The sequence below is a fragment of the Acomys russatus genome, chromosome 10, assembly GCF_903995435.1.
Source record: "Acomys russatus chromosome 10, mAcoRus1.1, whole genome shotgun sequence".
Lineage (NCBI taxonomy): Eukaryota > Metazoa > Chordata > Mammalia > Rodentia > Muridae > Acomys > Acomys russatus.
The window spans coordinates 18962495-18983563 of NC_067146.1; the positions used below are offsets into that span (position 1 = coordinate 18962495).

The 21069-nt window shown below is 37.8% G+C and overlaps 1 protein-coding gene across 1 annotated transcript in view; it reads right to left on the bottom strand.

Moving 5' to 3' along the window:
* The window catches only part of Ptprz1 (protein tyrosine phosphatase receptor type Z1), a 183857-nt gene that overhangs the window by 42740 nt on the left and 120048 nt on the right, over window positions 1-21069 (bottom strand). Inside the window, exons 9-12 of the mRNA XM_051151872.1 lie at window positions 20166-20350; window positions 19067-19193; window positions 12450-12496; window positions 4627-8155 (exon numbers count right to left, since the gene is read on the bottom strand). Of these exons, the coding sequence (XP_051007829.1) occupies window positions 4627-8155; window positions 12450-12496; window positions 19067-19193; window positions 20166-20350 (3888 nt within the window). The remainder of the gene's footprint in view (window positions 1-4626; window positions 8156-12449; window positions 12497-19066; window positions 19194-20165; window positions 20351-21069) is intronic.

The following is a 21069-nucleotide window of genomic DNA, read 5'->3' on the forward strand; positions in this document are numbered from 1 at the left end:
TGTAATAATATAAATATATATGTACAAAAATAAAATAATTTTTAAAATATGAGAAAAATAAAGGTCAGGAAAACTGTTACTCACTAAATCATCATATGTAACCTTGACAGTCTAAAATTAATCTAATGTATTTATTTTAAACTTTTAATTTGATAAACAATTAATAAAAATTGATAGCAACTTCCCAATCAAGCAAACTTCCAATTTTAAACATAAGTTGATTTTAATTGTTATTTTCAAAAACAATTTTTTACGTTTCATTGAGAATTTCATGCAAGCATATCATGTGTTTTGGTCAGATCTATTCTCAAATTTGTGTCTGCTGTTTTCTTGCAAAAATGAAAATTATTTCATGTGAACTTAAAAAACACATGTGTCTAATAAATTGCCTTCAAATACATGTATAGACTGAAAAAAATCTGAAGACAATCCTTGAGCTAATGTAAAAGTTGGTGAGCCACTTTAAGTCTAATCAGGGACTTTATTGTACAAAAAATTTGACAAAAGTCACTGTAACAAACTTATCCTTCCAGGTTGTCACAAACAACCTCAGAATGTGAGTGGTGGTAAACTGCCTCCACTCTTTTCCTCTGCTTTGAAAGTAGTTTGGTGGAAGTTAAGACAACTGTTCCCGGGAGACCTGTTTCAACTCTCCCTGACCCTGGCTGCTGAACTGTATGGTGCTTAGGGAGCTATGTTGAAGGTTCATGAAAGTCTTCACAGTTCCAGAACTTGAGACAATTCATGTTTTGTATTAAATGCTTTACTGACAAGAAACACAAAAATTAATTTCAAATGTATGATGCTCTTTAAAATTTGGGGTAATTGAAGCTCCTATGAATGCACATACCTGACATTACTACATGTCTAACTGTGGTTTCACACAACAGCTTCTGTCTGTAACTCAAGTTGAGGGCATAGAGCTAAGAATTGAATTGCTTCAGTTAGAAAATATAACAATGAAATATGATGACACCCACACTTCCCAGGAGCTAATAATAATAGGCATATTTGCTAAAAAAATATGAAATTCAAAGGTGTGTTTAAAGTGATAAAACTATATATGCTATACAGTAAAACTATAATAAAACAAATATTTGTATTGTAGTGAATATTCCTGTGAGAAGGCCAAAATTTTGATATTTTATTTGGGTCAGCCATGTGTGCCTGCCATTATGTTCTCTGTGGAGACTGAGGCAGACCCATAAATAATCTGATATCAATACAAAGAAATGTCCTTATAACATTTAAAATAGCATCTTGCTTTTTTCATGGCTCTCTTCACCGTAGTCCTATTATAACTATTACCTTAGTGGAAAGAGTTTGTGGGGAATAAATGAAGTAACCTGCTCTGAAAGTCCTTTGGTGTCCAGTAACTGCAAATGATGGTTAATATTCTTATCTATATCATCAGCCCTAACCCACAGAATAGGAGCTATGCATCACCTGTAACTTTTTAAGAATGCAAAGTTGGAGCCAAACCAAAACCTCCCTAGACTATCTGAATCAGGCCCAGGTTCAAGTTTAAGAACAAAAAGTATGAGTTAATGAAGTTTATATAAGGTTAAGACTACATAGATTCATTTTAATATGTATCATATGTAATTATATATGGGGGTGTGTATAGCTAAATATATAGCTTATGCATGTGTATATACACACATGTGATTTATGTGGGAAATATGTATGAAAATACATAACACAAATGCACTTTACATTTGTATGCATGCATTATAAACGCACACTATCTGCATCGACCTAACTATCTACCATCTGTTGTCATGCATCTATCATCTATCTATTCTGTCTCTATATCTATCAATCATCCATTGTCTATCATCTATCAATCATCTAGCTTTACCATCTATCTATCTACTATCGCTATTTATTGATCATCTATATCTATTTATCTATCTCTCATCTATCATTGGGCCATCAATAAACAGTCATCCATCTATCATCTATCATTATAATTGTATGTATGTATGTATGTATGTATGTATGTATGTATGTATGTATCTATCTATCTATCTATCTATCTATCTATCTATCTATCTATCTACCTATTTTCTTCTCCATGGAAATTCCTTATAGGTTCTCTGGGAGAGGTGATCTTCAGCTCTGTAACTGAGTAGTTAGAATGCGTCTAGCATTTGCATATTATTAAAGCCTAGGTGTGTTGTAAAGTACGAAACACCTGATGAAAGTACAGACAGGCTGAGTGCGGTGGTGCACGCCTTCGGTTCCAGCACTCAAGGAGGCAGAGGCAGGCAGATCTCTGTGAGTTCGAGGCCATCCTCGTCTACAAAGTGACTCCAGGACAGCCAAGGCTACACAGAGAAATCCTGTCTCCAAAAAATCAACCAAACAACAAAAACAAAACAAAACAAAACAAAACAAAACAAAAAAAAAAGAAGAAGAAGAAAGAAAGAAAAGAGAAAAAGAGAAACAGAAAGTACAGACAGTGTACTAACTGCTTTGTATGCTATTGAGAGTAACAATTACTTCCATCTATTTGAGACTGAAATATGTGCTTTGATAGAGCTTAGTAGATGGGTTATTTAAGTAATAGTGATGCAGTTAAGCAATAGAGGATAAGATTAACATTTTAAAGGGCTGAGAATAAAACAGCATAACTTTGATGTGGAAATTTAAGCATAATATATATTTTATTGTTCTCAGTCATGTAAGCATGTTCTAAGAGACAGACACTAACAGTACATTCCCAGGGTTAGTTTTGCATTGACTCTTTGTGTGACTTAGACCAAGCATCTTTTAGTCATGTTCACTCACATATATGTATATATGTATATATATTTGCCCTATTTATATTATTTTAAGAAACATCATGTAAAAATTTCTAAAATTTAAAAGTACAATAAATGATAAGTTTCAGATTAGGGACTATTCAATAATTGCATACAACCAACTTTGTATTAGTTTTACAGATACAGTTTTAAAAACAGATTAAAACAATTTCCCTAATTGTGTTTGATTTTATTTCTTTCATTACTTATATTAATTCCTGAAGATGGATGTTATATTCATATTGCTTTGTCTTCATTAGTGGAGGAACTAACTCTTAACAGTTAAATGAATCTAATTAATACATCTGAGAGAAAATGCCTTCTTCAATAATTCTAGATGCAGTGCTTTGTTATATATGTGTGTGTATGGTCCCTTCCATTAAAGTATAATCTTGCATGAAAGAAAAATAAATTGACTCATGATCTTTCCCTTTCAAATAAATCTAAAAGTGTAAGAAGAAAACCAAGAACTATGATTGAGGACAGATAACAATTCACGTATGGAACAACACTATGGACTCCAGTGACCCATGGCCTCGTTAATCCCTCCCACACGTCAGTGTCTACACTGCAGCTGCAATGCAATGCTAAATGGATGTCAATTCAGACTACAGGAAAAAAAAAACTTCCCTATAATCTCTTCATTGTTGCTGTACTAAAGAATATACAACTAAAGTGAATGATGAAAATAACAAAGAGAAAATATATTTTAATGAGAATTGCTCTATACCCTGAATTTTGAATATTAAATTCTGTGCAATTAGTATCCAGTATTACATTTACATTAAATTATATTTTGACATACTAAGCTTTAAATACCTTCATTGTTAACTAAGAATTACCTTATCATTCAATCAAAGCAAATTGTATGTTCTTGCCATGAATTCAATGGAATTACCCGCTTTCTCATACACTTAATGGAATTAAACTTGAGTTTTGTTACCGTTGACATTTTAAGCACACATCTGTATTGTATATTGCAATCTGCTCCAAGAAACATCTGGCCAACAGACTAATTTGCATAAAATATATTAACAATGAAAAACATCTCTACAGAAAAGGCTCTAGGCTTTTTTTTTTTTTTACATCTTGTCACACAATACCTATACATGCTATGCATATTCATGTCTATTATTTAAGTCAGAATGACAAATATTGTAACACAAAGTAGAATGTATTTTGCTGGTTTATACTGCCCTCTTTAGGCAACATAGAGAAGCTCAAAGCAAGATAATATAAAAACATGTTTATAAAAAAAACAAAAGAAAACGAAATAAAACAAAAAACAAAAAACCTTCCTTAGCTATCAATCTTAACCCTGTAATTCTTTTTAGATGTCTCCAAGCTGATGTGGACATATGAAGTATCTCCTTGATAGACATTGGTGGACAGGTGCTTATAGCATATTGTTGAGGTTTTTTAAAATCCGATAGAATTAGTATACAACTTAAGTTAGAATACAGGCATGTACATTTAAGTTGTCTCAGTACAGCACAGTGTGTTTCAGTGTACTAATGGTATATCATGCGTACATAGCTGGTTGTGCACACAGCAGGGATCCTGTAGGATAAGAATTAGTTACAACACACACACAAAATATATTGTGAAGATAATTAAATCAAGGGCCAGAATATGTCGGATATTCATATGCAATCACGAGTAAAATCATATTTATAAGAGATATAAATGATTGAATGTTTTGATTAAGAAGTAAAGATCTGCTGGTGTGCCAGAATTCTTTCCTTAGATGATTCTTCTATTTCACTTTCATAGCAAGAAAATCAGCACATCTCATTCTATCTCTTTGCTCACAACTAACCTGCCTCTGAACTGTTGGATACTCCCGAGTGCCCACTAGTAACAGAGGGCGTGGAGGACCGTGGAGATCCAGGAGCTATGCCTGTGCCATCTGCTTCCAGGACACCATCAGCATCTTTTTCATTAACATCTGGGAAACTGAAATCTGTGGATGTCTCGTTATCATTAAGGCTATCTGAGGTGCCTTGCCCTGACCCACTCTCTTCATCACTTGTCAAAACTGCCCATGCTTTAGATTCTGGGGTGAGAGGAAAAATAGCACTGCCCATTTGAACATCACTGTCCTCTTCTCCATCACTGTGCTTCTGGGGTAGCATACTTGTTGGTGCTGATTTGCCAGGACCTTTGTCCACACTAGTGACACCTGTGCCTCCATCTTCTTCTTCTGTATTATCAAATAGTGAATGTGAAATTGGGTCACTCTGATCCACAGGACTGTTCTCCTGGGTGTCTGAGTCGTTCGTTACCGTTTCCTGTGATTCTCTATAGGGTGAACATGACATACACTTATTCCTGGAAAAGTGATCACTATCTATGTCATCATCACCATCATCATCATAGTCATCACCATCTTCACCACCTCCCACTACATTAGCATCAGATCGGGGACTAGGAGTCAGCTTAGACATAGCTTTAGAGGGAAGAAGCAACTTGGCTGTGGTCACAGAATCGTCTCTGCTGGGAGAGACAGTTGTCGTGGAAACGGGCCCACTTCCTAATGGGACAGAATGGTCAGTAGATACAAGCACATCAGAAGCAACCGTTGGGAGGCCAGCAAGTGCCTTATCAGTAATAGAACTTTCACTGAGCGTGAAAACTTCCTGAGAATACACAAGCTCGCTTGTAAGTATATTTTGTGGTTCGTCAATTGATACAGTGGGAGTAGCAAATGCACGCCTCGTTTTCAGAGGATGGGCCTGGCTAACATCCAGATGTGCAGTTTGGAACAACTCATCATTACTGTGCAAAGATGGCCGCACTTTGTGGGGACTTTTGCCATTAAGCAAAGCTCGTTCAAAATATTTCTCACTTGTGGAAGGAACTGTTAAACCTTGAAGTGTAGTGGCGTGCGCGTTAGAAGGCGACGCATCGAGAGCTGGTAGAGCTGTAAAGTGCAGCGTGCTTTCAGGTGAAGCAGACTCTGATGCCATGGGTTGCAATGTGGAAGAGCTACCCTGCTCAACCTTGGGGGTTTCAGCCAACACTGGATCACTAGGCACAGATGGAAGAGCAGTTTTAAGCAAGGTGTCAACATCAGAAGCCTGAAAGGAAGGTCGCAGCAATACTTCAGTATTAAAAGGAGGTGTGGCCTCATAGAGCAAGGGTTGTGTTGAAGGGTGTAATAGTTCACTAGAAGCAGGGCCAGAGAATGCTGGCCCTGCGTTGGTGCTAAGCCCAGGTTTAAGCCAAGGGTCACCGATTGCTTGAGATACAGTGTGTGTAGGTTGAACTGGGAGGTTAATATCTGGAACTTGACTAATATCCCAATCAAAAAGCTTAGTGATGGGATAAGCAAGAGACTCTGGAAGCATCCCCTTCATGCTAGAAATAGAAACAGAGGTTTCCTGTAAAGACGCATCCCACTTTTTTACAATGTCAGACATCTTTGGCATGACTGTGCTTTTAGAAGGGTATGCCATCTCAGTGGAAGAAGACATTTTCAGTTCAGTTTCATTTCCATTCATTATTTCACTTTTAGAGAGCGGCTTAATGTCATCCTCACCAAACACAGATGTCGTGTATGTAAATTCAACTACAGAGACAGGTGAAGAAATGTTAAGGGTTCGCAGCCCATCTGTGTCAGGTAAAAGCAATTCATTATCAGAGGAGGCCCCAGACCACTCCCCATCGCCAGAGAGGGCAGGAGGAGGCTGCAGCAATGATGCAGTTGGAGTAATAAATGCGGCCCCAGGCATTGATACATGGCTAGGATTGATAAGTGAGGACCCCTGATCGGATACATCAACAGAATCATGCACAGGTATTGCAGAGCTATAAGAAGCAGTGAGCACATGGTGGGAACCCTCAAACGCATAAGAAGGTTCAGGCCCTGGCGAGTATGCATGCATAATGACACCACTGCTGGGTGATTCAATCTGAGAGGCCATAGATGTTTTATAGAGGACAGCAGATTCACTACCAAATTCCAGCGTGTCCGACGACCCTGCGTCAGAATACTGAACAAGGCTGGGTTCTAACAGCACGTCAGCCCCAGCCACCAGCAGAGAAGCATGCAAAGACAGCTTATCCCTCTGAGCAGCTGAAGGAACTTGTGGAGGGGTCTGAGAAACTGGATGCAGCTGGTGAAACAATTCACTACTGAAGGAAGCAGAGGAAAATGGGAGCAAAGGTGCACCGTCATAGGAAGACAGCATGGATTCAAATGACACACCAACACTGGGAAATACAGGCGTAGCATGCAAGGCCGGATCACTACTTGAAGCAGCAGGGGGAGTGTTGAGGGTCTGATTGTCAAGCAACAAAGGGGTGACTAGAGGAAAGGCTTCACTACCGTAGGAAGGTTGAAGAGGTGCCTCACCATTGTATACTGGCTGAGTTGTCTGTGAGTGGAGTACGTTGACAGTGGGGGCCAAGTCAAGAGGTTTGGAAGATGGCGTGAGAGCATGTGGCGTTACTTCAGTCGGGAGGTAGGCAGAGGTAGAGTAATGTGGCATTTCCATATCTGTGACTGAAGGACCTTGTGACACCGTAGCATCGGGAGGAAATGACTCAGTTGTCTCCCCAGATTCCTCAACGTGTCTGTCCGTGGAGTTATCCTGGAGAAAGCTCTCTCTGCCGGACCCAGGCTCAGACTGTGTTGTTAGATCTGTGGTGCCAGGAAACCACGTACTGCCATCAGGAGAGGGATCCTTTAGGGCTTCGTCTGAACCCGATACTTCCGAAGCATCTGTTGTAGATCCTGGCTTAAGGACATCATATGTGATCGCCTCGGGCATTTCTGAAGAAGATATGTATCCATGGGATATGTTATCTGAGAAAAAAGGGACAGTAGAGGTTGCAGGGCTGGAACCGGAAGAATCATCGGCTCCTGTATCGAGCTTGAAATCAGTCAGTAAGTTTTCTTCCTCACTGATGTCAGTAGACACCTCTTGGTACTCTGTCATGGAAACCACATTTAAGGTTTCCGCAGTCCCAGACAAATTCATCTGTGGGAAGACAAAGAGAGTTTTAGATCCACCGTCTGAGGAGGCTGAAGTACCTTCCACATTGTGTGGTGGCTGATTAGTTCCAGTCTGAGAAGGCAAGGACACTTCTTTTTCTGCATCAAATCCAGCAACTTGTTGGGAAGTAGAATTCTGAGGTGTGCTGAGAACATCACTCTTTCCAGAGAATTCACTTTCTCTTGCTGGAGATCGGTTAGTCTTGGCTTCATTATATTTAGTCCCCATGTGATTATAGCGCGTTGTGGTAGAAACTTGGGGTTCCTTTTTCCTTATTCGGTTTGTGGCACTGTCTCTACTGGGGTTTGAGCCAGTGTCGTCTTCATTGTCTTTTCCATATTCTTCCTCCTGTAAAAGGCAAACAACACTTAACGGGGCATAAAGAATCAGACAAAGTCTAAATATCTTACACAGCATTATACTATGGATTTTTACTTGTATGACCTTTTAGACTTCTCTCCTAGGACACCGTTCTCCTATTCTACTCTACTCCACTCATGCTATGTGTCAATTCAACAAGCATCTGTCCTATAAATTTTATTTTCTACTCACTAGGGAAGACAATTAAATTAAAGGAAGCCACTTTAGTGATAATTGCCTTCATTTTAATGTTAGTAAGGAGCTGAAACAGTAGCACAAAATTATTCACTTCATAATCCGGCCCAGATTTTCTGAATATCAATGTTCATCTTAATGAAATGAAGTTTCTATCCTCTTTTTTTAAAAAAATTTTTTTATTAATTTACTCTTGTTACATCTGAATGGTTATCTCATCCCTTGTATCCTCCCATTCTTCCTCCCATTTTTCCCTTATTCCCCTCCCCTATGACTGTTCCTGAGGGGGATTTCCTCCCCCTGTATATGCTCATAGGGTATCAAGTCTCTTCTTGGTAACCTGCTATCCTTCCTCTGAGTGCCACCAGGTCTCCCCCTCCAGGGGACATGGTCAAATATGAGGCACCAGAGGACGTGTGAAAGTCATACCCCACTCTCCACTCAACTGTGGAGAATGTTCTGCCCATTGGCTAGATCTGGGTAGGGGTTTAAAGTTTACCTCCTGTATTGTCCTTGGCTGGTGCCTTAGTTTGAGTGGGACCCCTGGGCCCAAATCTGCCTATCATAATGTTCTACTTGTAGGTTTCTAGGACCCTCTGGATCCTTCTATTTTGCCATTCTCCCATGCTTCTCTCATCTAGAGTCCCAATAGGATGTCCTCCCTTCTGTCGCAGTTTCCTGTTAAGTGAAGGTTTTTGTGGGACATGCCCCTTGGGCTAGTATGCAGATATAAGTGAGTATATACCATTTGAGTCTTTCTGCTTCTGGGTTAACTCACTCATTATGATCATTTCTTGCTCAACAGTTAAAGTCTAAGACTCTGCCTAGCTCTGTGACATCATTCCACACTCACCCCCCACCCCCGACCCCCATCGCCCACCTCCCCACTCCCCCACCTCCACTGGCACCCCCAACACCGAGCACTGCTCCAGCCTGCCAGCTCCTGCTCTCTCTCTCATTCTCAGCAGGTGATGCTCTCATTCACTTGCCAGAGAAAACAGAAGCCAATGGACAAAACTCACACATGTTTCTCACATCGAAAACTGCTCAGCTAAGTCTTCCTTCCCCTCCTGTCCTACTGTCTCTAAGGACTTGTTGGCCTTTTTTTCAAAAGCTTATTCCTATGTCTGTGTAGGAGTCTACTTTCTAGTGTCTTTTTACAAATCGAACACAGTCAAGCATTCTGTCTTTTCTCAAATTCCCAGATTATTCTAACAAGTTTAAGTGAATTCTGGCCTCTTCTGTTGAAAACAAACGTAAAAGAAAATCTTCACTTTAACCCGATTTGTCAATTAACTTTACCTTCCCCTTTCTGAACCGAGTCTCCTCAAAGATATGTCATGTATTGCTATACGTGGATTAGTGATGTCTGTGGGCCCTACACTAATTCACCTTTGTTTATATTCCATGTCAATACACTTATCACACCCTTCCGTCAGCCCTCTAGATTCCCATAACAATTGTGTGAGAGTATGGTAGTACTCATCTGCTTTTCCCATTGCATGTTTTGGGGCAAAAGCTATACACATATGCTTTAGATGATTTCTTTTCTAGCAGATGGTAAATTTTATGAAATTCAATAAGACACCTCTTGGAATCCGAGAGAGATGATTGACTATTCTCCAAACTTCGTTGAATTTTGTTAGGTCTTACTATCGTATGTCACAATTTCAAGAATATATTATTTATGTTCTGTAGTCATATATATGCATATACATGTATGCATATATGTGTGTGTATGTATGTATGACTACAAACATTCTAACAGATACCCCTTTCTTGTAAGTTCTTACAGGATTGTAATCTTCTTCCTTTTTCTGAATCACCACACGGCTTTTTATTTCAATACTCGGGACTTAAAACCCTTCATGGATACAATCCAAACATCTCCCAGCCTCTCTCATTCACTCCCACACCAAGTTTAAGATCATAAGTTATTAGGAAGTAAACAGTGGGTGGTTGATGTGTATTTTCAACCCATCTCAAAGTAACACTGTGGGAAAGCACACTGTTCAATGTATCTGTTCTGACCTGGTCCTGTACTATGATAGTTAATTTCCATAGGATGAAATATACTGTTATGGAAAGTTAAACTGACTAACCACTAAACCTGGACCTATCATTTTAAGTCCCACATTCCAACTCCTTTGCCACAGCAGCATAAACTGTGTCCTGCTTTTATTATACTGTAGTTTTTCCATAAATTTTCTCTTTCAGCTCACAACCTTCCTCACAAGGAAATGATTCTTTTTTTTTTTTTTTTTTTTTAGTTCTACCATGCTTTCCTACAGGTCCTCTTTCTCTGCTCTTGCTCATTTCCTGACTCTCCACAGTGTTACATCCTGTTTTGCTAGGAAGTGGAATGTAAGAGAGTGAGAATATTGTCCACCAAAAAATGCTCTGTCCCTCTACATAGGTCATAGGATCTGCTTGGAGACGGTCTCTATGTGTTCTCCCTGCCTTACTGGTGTAGTTACAGCAAACAGTCTCTAATAGCTGTAGGCCCACGTGTAGAAAACCACCTCTTGATGTCCATTTACCGTCTCACACATCTTTGAGTCGGGCTTTCATTAACTCAACCTCAATGAGTACACTTGACTGTGATATCTGTTTCTTGTTGGAACCTGGACAGATATGCTGGGTTATTTTCCCTCCTCCTGTAGAGGAGCCTTTAAGTATAACATGATAGACTGTAATAGACATAGATAGAGATGTAATTCAAAACTATTGAAACTTACTTCTCTAATAAGAAGATCTGCTTGCGTTTTCAATACATGTAATTGGTGAGACTTAAGTAGCATGGCATACATACATACATACATACATACATACATGCCTATATATGTCACTTAGCATCTCTAATCTTATACTGCTAGAATTTATAGCCTATTCATACAACTAAATGCTATAATAAATAGAACACTGTAGTTTTATATAGAAATTTGTTAGTAATAAACATTGGAAGATTTCAAACAACTTTTCTAAGCATCTCTTGAGGGCTCTTTAGTGTTAATATTAATTAATAATAAAAATAAACAGGAAATTGTAATCCTGAAAATTATAATGAAAAGTAATTGCATACTGTATTTCATACATGATAGAACTCAAACAATATCATTTACTAGATTACTAGAACCAAGGCTTGCTTTAGTTTATCAGATAAAAAAGATCAATTTAGCAGCATAACAAAAAGATCCTTCTTTTAGCTTGATTCTGTTAGGCATTGTTTATGTACACGTGAGCATCATCATATGGCCACACACAAAGCTACCCCTAGATAAGTTTTATGAACTCCTGTTGTAATATAAGTATTTGAGTGAGATAATCCACTGTAAGAAAGATTAGACATAGAGTAATCACTGGGGTAATTATATATATGTAAAACTATAACCGGATTTTAATGCATTCCTGGATAATGGCATTAGTTATCACCTTTTCTCTGTTCTCCCACAATTTATACATATGCACATGTTTATGTCATCCAGAGGGCCAGGTTTAGCAATATAGTTTCAGTTGTGATGAACAATATATTTGGAGTTAGGTTGAACTACACATTCACTCAACAATTGGTTTCTGTCATGTCAAATAGTAAGAAAGTGTTAAAATTTGTTGATATTCTCAAATGTTTATTTATTTAGAGGACATTGTGCTAGAAATGTATACTCTTTTTTTTTGAGATGTATACTCTTTATATGAATAGCTCAAATACAAAAATTATTCCAGTTATAACCTGGTCCATATTTATTATAAGTCTATCAATCATTGGTTATTTATAAACTGTAGCAATTTTAAAAACTAAGAAAATATTACTAGAAAAAAATCAAAAGCTACAGAGTTCCAATATAGCCATAGCTTATAGCTACAGTTATTTGTAAAGTTGGTTAGTTTTTTCCATTATAGTTATTTTTTGATATTATACTAATCAAATATCTTCCAGGTTTGTCATAAACCATGCATACTGAGTGTGTGACATTAAAGCATAGCAATTAGTCCAACAGTGAATAATACAATAGCATTTAAAATCCAAGAAATAATTCTAGATCGGCGGTTACATTTTAAAACATTAAATATAAAATGGCTATGATACCTTGATTATTTCTTCAGTTCCAATTAATTCAGGAAAAAGTTCAAGTTCTACAAAGTAAAAAAAAAAATTGTTAACAGTTTCATTTCAACTCCGCAGCCTTGTAGGTTTATCTTTCAGTACAAAGAGAGAAAGTTAAAAGAAAACTGAAAAATCATTAGCTTTGAAAATATCTCAAAACAAAAACGTCAAGTTCTAGTTTTCGACACTACTGAGCAGCCTGTGACACCGCACTACACACTGATGTGTGACAACATTACCTTGATCTGTATCTTCCACTCAAACTGATCTTCCCCACGCCCACCCCAACTCCTGTCACAAGTAAGAAGGAAATATAGAGGACATGACTGTGATAAAGCTGAATGTCAAAACAATCCCATTAAAAAAAAATCAGTGCATCTTTAGGGCTGATAGAAGTAGAACTGAGGGTGACAGGGACTTTCTAGAGACCTGGGCAGGGTTAGTTTTCTGATTTGGTCAACTTCCTGAAGTTCTGACTGAGGGCTAAGTCATGTTTTCTTACTCTTTGATTTGTGCTTGCACTTATTTCAATACAGGATCCTGCACCAGATAAGAGGGAGAGCTTTCCATCAGCAAGCTCCAGCACAGTTTGAGCACAGGGAGAACCAGACAGAAAGATTCCTGTGTGTTTCTCCAGGGAAATTCAGCCAATAGCACTTGTGCTATTGTAGAGACTTGGTAGCCAGATTCATTCAAGTCTGCTTTTTTATTTTCCCAACCAATCAGAACCAGTGCATTTTTATTGTTGCTAATAAAGCCTGTGACCATGTGATAGAATAGTCTAGTAGCCCAGTGATGTAGCTCTGTGGTCGAGTGCTTGCCTGGAAAAGATAAAGCCCTGATTCTTGGTGTCCAGAAAGAAATGTAGCACACTGACAAATTCTTGGGAGCTGGTGGGTATTTCTCAGGCTTCAGGCAAGTGTCTGGGTTATTTGGAAGAGGATAAACATGGTGGCAGAGAGGGCTTGGTTGTTGTAAAGATGTTTTTATTATGTGCAGGCTTCTACGAGGCTTCACTCCCTTGGCAGCTTATGCTCTGCTCGACCTTGATGCTGCTTTATCCCTGTGTTTAAGTCTTGACCCAATAAGTGCATATTCTAAAGAAATCTGCAGCGCAACTGAACTGATATTAAATATTCATCTCATTTTGACATTCCTTTCAATACAGGCTATCACAAGTGCACTTTTATCATCAGAAGCTCCCTAACTATTAATAGATATAAAAGCAATATGTGGTGGGAATGTCAGCTCTATTTAGAAAAGAAGCCACATAATGTCTGTAAATGCACTCCTCAGATTCGAACTTAACGCTCTTAAGAGGTTAGCTATTTCAGTTACCTACCCTTACCAGGCTTCTGTGCTATCAAAGTGAGAATCCGCACTGGAAACACTCCTAGACTTAAGCTAGGAGTTGGACTATAAAAAGGGATGGAAATTTTTATACAGATCAATTAATTATTCTGTTTTTGTCCCTATGTAATTATTCCCAGACACCTGGGTTTCATGCTCTTTATTCATAATGGTTCCAAGTTACAGTAGTTTCAATCCTGTCAAACACCCATGCCTTTGCAACTGTGAAGAAGACCAACCTGTGGGCAGTTAGGCAGTTAACAATCTACAATGTACAGTATCTGAAACGGCCTTCAACTTCCTTTTCTGAAAGTTACAGCTAGAGGAGAAAAGTCCAAATGTGCAGCAATGTTCAAACTCAGTCCGTGAGACACTACCTGAGCTTCCCGGAGCCCACACAGTCTCATCTTCTTTGAACCAGTTTGATGATAATAAGGGCAGACCATAGCAAATTATTTCTTAATGAGGCATATGTTTTTCACCTTTATAAAAAAAAATCCTCACCAACTGTATACTCCTTTCAGCATGCCTCAGGAGATGTTTTTGACTTTTAAGCTTGTTTACCCTCATCTTTTTAATGGAAACAATCTAATTATCTTATTAATTTGACAGAATTGGGGTGAAGGTTGACTTTCTTTCATTTCAATATTCTCACTATGTGTGGCATATTGTATTCTACACTGGTGAGCATTAGTTAACTATATGGATCAGGGCTCCTGTAAAATGAAATGGGTATTCTAATCCAAGCATGGATGCCCAGAGTGTGAGTGACTGCTGCTGTACTTGAGTTTGCTGTCCCTGTGGTGAGAACAAGCCTTCCCTGGATGTCTTAGGTCTCGGATCAGCCTGTGTGGACCCTCTCAATCCCATGTCAATCTCAGGGAGCAGGTGCCTTCACAGCGCCAAGCTCAAACTCTCTTTGGACGATCTTTGCTCTGGTTTCCAACTGGACTCAGATCATTTTGGTAGAAATTCTGGGGCTTAATAAGTAGGAGAGTTTTAAAAATTGTTTGTGTTTCCTTTCATGATTCCAAAGTCAGACTTTTGAGTATGAAGGGTTAAAACCCCAACATCCAAGGTAGAACTGTATTCATCTTCCCTTGCTGATAGTTTCTTCAAAAATAGTAACTAATATTTTAGTAATATTGGTTTACAGAATATCCTGACTTCAGCAAAATAGGTTCCAAGAAGTCTGGGGGAAAGTCTGATAGTGAGTTTATGCCTGTGTCAGTCTTCTCCCCCCCTTTCTTTCTTTTTGAGAGAATACTTATAATCTACATTTGTGTAATAGCTGAACAAACGCAGGTGGCATACTCTGTTTTGAGGCACATGTAATCTTATGTATACTTAAAAGTAACACATTAGTACCTTAATATTTTGTAATACAAAGAAGCAACACTGATAAAGTTTGACAGCAAAGTTATTTAATTGTTTTAAGGTAAGACAAGTTTCACAGTGCAAAATATAACAGAAACATGGACTCCAATTGTTCCAAATTATGATTTAAGACATAATTATGTCATAACATTAGTAGCATGGCATGATGCAGGAGGAGTAATGGCAGATGCAACACCTAGAGACACACTGCAAAGCACACAGAGGACAGACAGGAAAGTGTGTGTGAATTTATCTGGCCATGTGCTTAAATTTAACACATTTAGTTATCAAAACCTTAAAATCTGTGTGGAAAAGTATCCTCTTTTCTGTACAATGTTCATCAGAGAAGATAATTAAACATACTTATGGTTAATTACAGTAAATATATTCATGAATTCTTCATTTGTAAATATAATTTCCTAAATATTTCTAAGGGCATCCTTGAAACTTTAAAATCATTTTCTTAATATGAATTTGTGTATGTATTTTAAAACAGTACTTGAAATAGCACTTAATGGATATTAGTATATTTTAATATTGTTATATAAAGTGACAAATAAAATTAGGATGTGCAAGTAATAAAGTTATAAAATTATATATTTAAATGTACAATTTAATGGTGTTAGGAATTTTCCTCATATACTGAGTGAATACTTGAGACTATGAAAACATGAGAGCATTATAAATTACCTTCTTCATTTCATTTGAACAAGATCAATAAAGCTACGCAGCATTTACAGAACAGTTTATTTTAAATAACCGCTGAATAATTCAGTAGTACGTATTATGACATCACCAGGGCAAGGGAGTGGCAAAGTAAACAGAATGAAATGGCCAGCCCAATACATTCCTATATTAGCCACAAAGATAGCAAAAGTTTGTTTTCCCCAACTAGAAGGTGCTTTCATTGCCCTGACTATGTTTACTATAATAACAACATTTTAGCTAATGTGAATTGTAAATGTTAATGAATTAAAATTCAGCCTTTAAATTCAGGGGGAGAAGTGTAATAGAGCTAATATTGCCTTCATAGTTAGTAAGAAAACTCCAAGATTGAAATAAAGTGGTTCTTGATGAAGAGACGTTTTTGCTGTGTATAGTTATGAGTAGTCTACCTACTATGTTCAATAGCTTGGGTTCTCACACTCATCCACTCAAATGCCACCATATACTAAAGCCCTAACACTGCACAGAGCACGCTAGCGGACTGTGCCATCCACGGAGCTTAAATGTAGGTCCAACCTAGCATCCCGTCATAGAAATGTTCAACAGTGTCCCGATCCTTAGAATAAATAGAAATTAAGTTGTAATATTTATTATTTTGTACACATGAGAAAATACTACAGTGATTAGCAATGTGCCAATATAGACTCATTCAAAGTACAAAGCACTCAGAGGTACGTTACACAGAAAAATCCATTTGATTGTTCTCATATGCAATAAGTATCTCAAAATGAAAGAAAAAGAACAAAAATTTTCAAAAAGTTGAAACTTTTGGCACAGTGCCCAGCATATGCCAGGCTAAAGTAAGCAAACTCACTTCTTATAAGTTCCTTGTAATCTGCTTCATGTACAGAAATGAGAGTGATTGAACTAAAACAAAGTAATTCAGTGAATATGCCCAATTTAATTTATACTAAAATGCACCAGGAGGACTAGGGAGATGCTTATGTGATGCATTTTGATCTGTCTGTACATGCCTGGCCAACCTGGATGATGTTGTCCTGTTACGGATGTCACTTTCTGGATAGGTACATGTGGGGAACTTTGGAGAGCTGCTGTTTCCTGCGATATCATGACACAGAATGCAACTGTGGTCAGTTCCTGTGAATCTCACCTTTAAATATGATTTCTTAAAAAGCCCCATTTTTGAGGGAAAAAAAAAACTAAGTAAAAGCAGTAGGAAAATGGTCATATAGAGGCCGTGAGGCATAATATTAAAACCCACCCATGTCATCACAGAACAAGTCATCAACTGTCAGTAGGTAACAGCCTTCCAGGGTTTGTGGCAAAAGGAATGCATTGTGATATTCAACGGTCTCTTGTTCCTTACTGTTACAAGTCAACTAGTTAGGACAGTCCACACAAGGTGATGAAGCACACTCATTATGTGAGCTCGCATCCAGTTAAACTACTGCCACAGCGTTTAAATAATGAAAGCAAGGCATTTTCCCCTTGGTACATAAAACAGATATGTCATCATTATTATGACTAGAATCAGGATGGGGGTGACTAAAGAGCATTCACGTTTATGTATGCATATATGCATTTGTGTGAGTATGTATATTGTGAGGCATGCTTATACATACATGTACACACACACACACAGACACACACACCAATTCTGACACTTGAAAACTCCTTTCAGTGATGAAAAAGAAAGGTATGTAAATCTGTAAATCATCAAATTATGCCTATATCTTGATTTGTTTATTGCATATGTTTGGGATCAAAGAGATTTTCCCTTAATGTTTAGAAAGGGTGCATGCAATTAGAAACAACTTTTGATTGTTTCTGCCAAAATAAAGTTACTATATTAAGAAAGAGAAAAACATGCCCCCACAATCAAATTATAAAAGGTGGAAAACTACTCGAAGTAAACCTTGAGAAGCTCTGTACAGACACTTGAAAATACCTGGCACGATCCTAGAGTATACTTACTACATGCTTTGGGGGCTGAAAAGTAAACAAATACAAGTGAAACCAACTCTTAAGCAAGTCTAAAATGAGTCTTGATGTCCACTTGATGACTTTTGCAAACATGCATAGATCTTGATTTTCTTATTTAATTAGCGCCAATATTTTATATTTATTAATATTTATTAATAATAAATGTACAGATCGCCTTTATTGGGTTTGCTAAATAAAGAATTCCAAGCCTCCTGGAATTACCTGGGAAACCAGACATAACAAAAAAAAAAAAAAAAGAGAGAAGTTTTCCCTTTGTTCAAAAAGAAAAGTCAGTTCTGTGTTTAAGTTTTGGAGAAGTCTTTACCAGTTCTCACTCCCATCAACAATGAACATGGGTTCTCTCGTTACATCTTACCAGCATTGGTTGTCTTTTTTTCCCCATGAAGGGAGCCATTCTGACTAGGGTGAACTGGAATCTCAAAAAGGTCTTAAATTTACATTTCCTCATGGCAAAAGATGTTGAATGTTTGTTTAAATATTTACTGGCCTTTTGTCTTCTTTCTTTCCTTTCTACTTTCTTCCTTTTTCCCTCCCTCCCTAGTTTTGAAAACGATTTCTTTATTTTTCTGTCCTAGCTACCACGCCTATTTTTTACTGCTGTACTACTCACAGTAGCAGCAAATGGGACTAGGCTAACCGTCCATCAGCAGACGAAGGGATGAAGAAACTGTGGTCCATACACACAGTAGACCGAAGTCACTCATTACAAAGAGTCATGACATTGGCAGGAAGATTGGTGAGGCTGGAAAATACTGCATGAAGCTAAGTACCCCAGACCCCCAAAGATAAATACGATATTTTTTCTTTCACATGTGAATTCTAGATTTTAGTTTTCATATATATGTAGGGATGGGTTTGTACAGGTCATAAAGATAGAAAGGACTCTATGAGCAGGAAAAAAGATGTCTTAAGTGTGTGCAGGTAACAGAATAAACCTAATGTGGAAACAGAAGAGTGGCTACTAAGGGTAGGAACGGGACCAGTGGGAGGGAAGTGGAGAAGAGTGCAGAGGTTGACACACACAAATATGTATAAAAAGCCATAGTGAAGCCCATTACCCTAAATGCAAATAAAAAATAAACTTTATAAAACCACCCAATAAACAGCAAACACATGTGCCGAGTAACCAAAATGGCTTCCTTTACTCAGAAAATAGAAGGGCATCTGGGGAAAACACTCACCAGCATCCTCGGTAGGCATGTCGACTATCAGCTGGTCACTGTATTTTCCATATAAGCCATTAGTGCATATGGCCACTATTTGAAGAACGTAACTCATATTAGGTAGTAAATTACTGAGAATAGCACCCTAGAAGAAAGATATTATGAATTATGCAAAATGTTACTCTCAGAAAATCATTAAGAGTGAAAAATTAATACCTTCTCTTTATTCTGTGTGTGCATACATGTGTGTGTGTTTGCATGCATGTGCTCTTACAAAGCCGTATGCTATCTTCTTTATGAATTATGAAAGGAAATATTTGTTCATGAATTCCTCAATTCCCCTATATCATTATCTCTATATTTTAGACAAATAAATGTAAGAGTAGCTAAAATTTTTATTTATTGTATCCATATGCTGTCAAACATGCTGATAACGACAGGCTTATTTAAGTAGCTTCCCAGGACCTGCGGTCTTGCTGCCTGGGTTGTAGAGCTCTGAGTCTTTTCTGGTGTGGCGGTGTCTTCGTGAGCCTGCATCCAGACAAGGGGTTGCCAGTCCACACCATAGGGCCCAGCCTTCGCTACCAAGTCAACGTCGAACACTGGGCCACAGAGGGAACTTGAACTTTAGTTTCTGTAATTTACATGCACGGCTAAGGGGCCTTTTATATTATTCTGTTGTCAAAGTTCTGACCCAGTTGCCGTTTCACATTTGTCACTTAGGGATCTGATGCAAAGCAAAGGATTTTTGAGCCCCCTACCTGTTTTTTCTTTCCTCCTGAGATAGTATAGAATACATAACTTGTACAAGGTGAGATTCTTGAGCCAAATGGGAGATTTTCATTAGAATACTTTACATCATTTTATTTATAAAGGAGGGGTGCACTAATAATGTCCGGTGCCTACGTTTTCCATATGTATCAACCTCTCATAATCTTGTTAACGGTGTATTTACTTCTAACTACTAATACCATTTATTATGTCCCTGTTCCCTGGGAACACCTTCACTCAAAATATAAAGTGACTAAAGGCAAAAACACATAGTTATTTGTAAGTTCTTACCTTGGAAGTCAAACTATACTGTTATCAGACAGAAAGTAATTTATCTTATAGTTACCAAGTCCTGATAGCCATCTGTTAAAAACTCATGCTTGGTTTGGTCGCTCCCCTCCAGTGGCTGGTACAGCACCGCGAACTTCTCAATCATGGTGTCATAAACAACGCGAGGTCGTTCCCACGTGACCAGGAGGCTGGTGTAATTTTCAGGGTCAGCCTGCACATTTTCTGGTTCTGAACTGCACACTTCGGGAAAAGAAAAAGTCACTGGCATAATCGTTGTTGGCTCTCTGGATTTGTACTAAGCAAAACATATTCTGTGAAAATTTTAACTGTTTTTTTTTTTTTAGTTCCATGTGTAGTAAAATATCTCTTTTTATCATGGTGCTCTCACTTATGATGTTTTTTTTTATGCCTAAAATAGGATTCTATAGGTTTTTTTTTTTAGAAAAATAGGAGGATGTTTCTGGCTCACAATTCTGGAGTGTAGAGGTCCTGGTGTACACTCAGTTGAGGGCTTCATGACTATTATGCATTTTCTGAGAATATGTATATATCTCATTGTCTATATGGTTTTTCCCTCTGTCCTTATAACACCACCAGAATTCACTCACAGATGCTCCACCAACAAACTCAATCTAGTCATTTTCCAAAGTCCCTACTTGGAAACACCACACTCTGATTATGTTCTGCCCTCTCGATACCATTAAAATATAATAAGAACCCTGGCTCCCTTTCTCCTTTTCTTCTGCTATTGCCCATAACATGATTTTGAGAGGATTTGGCAGGGACTCTCATATTTAGAAACAATGAACATAAGATATCATCAAACTCATGGTGTCTGAATATTTGAGACCTGACAAATATATTTAGCTCAGGACTTAGAAAATTTCCATTATGAATTATGGCTTACAGTGGGACAATTTGGCTATTAAAGAAACCTTGAAATAATTCAACATCCCCAA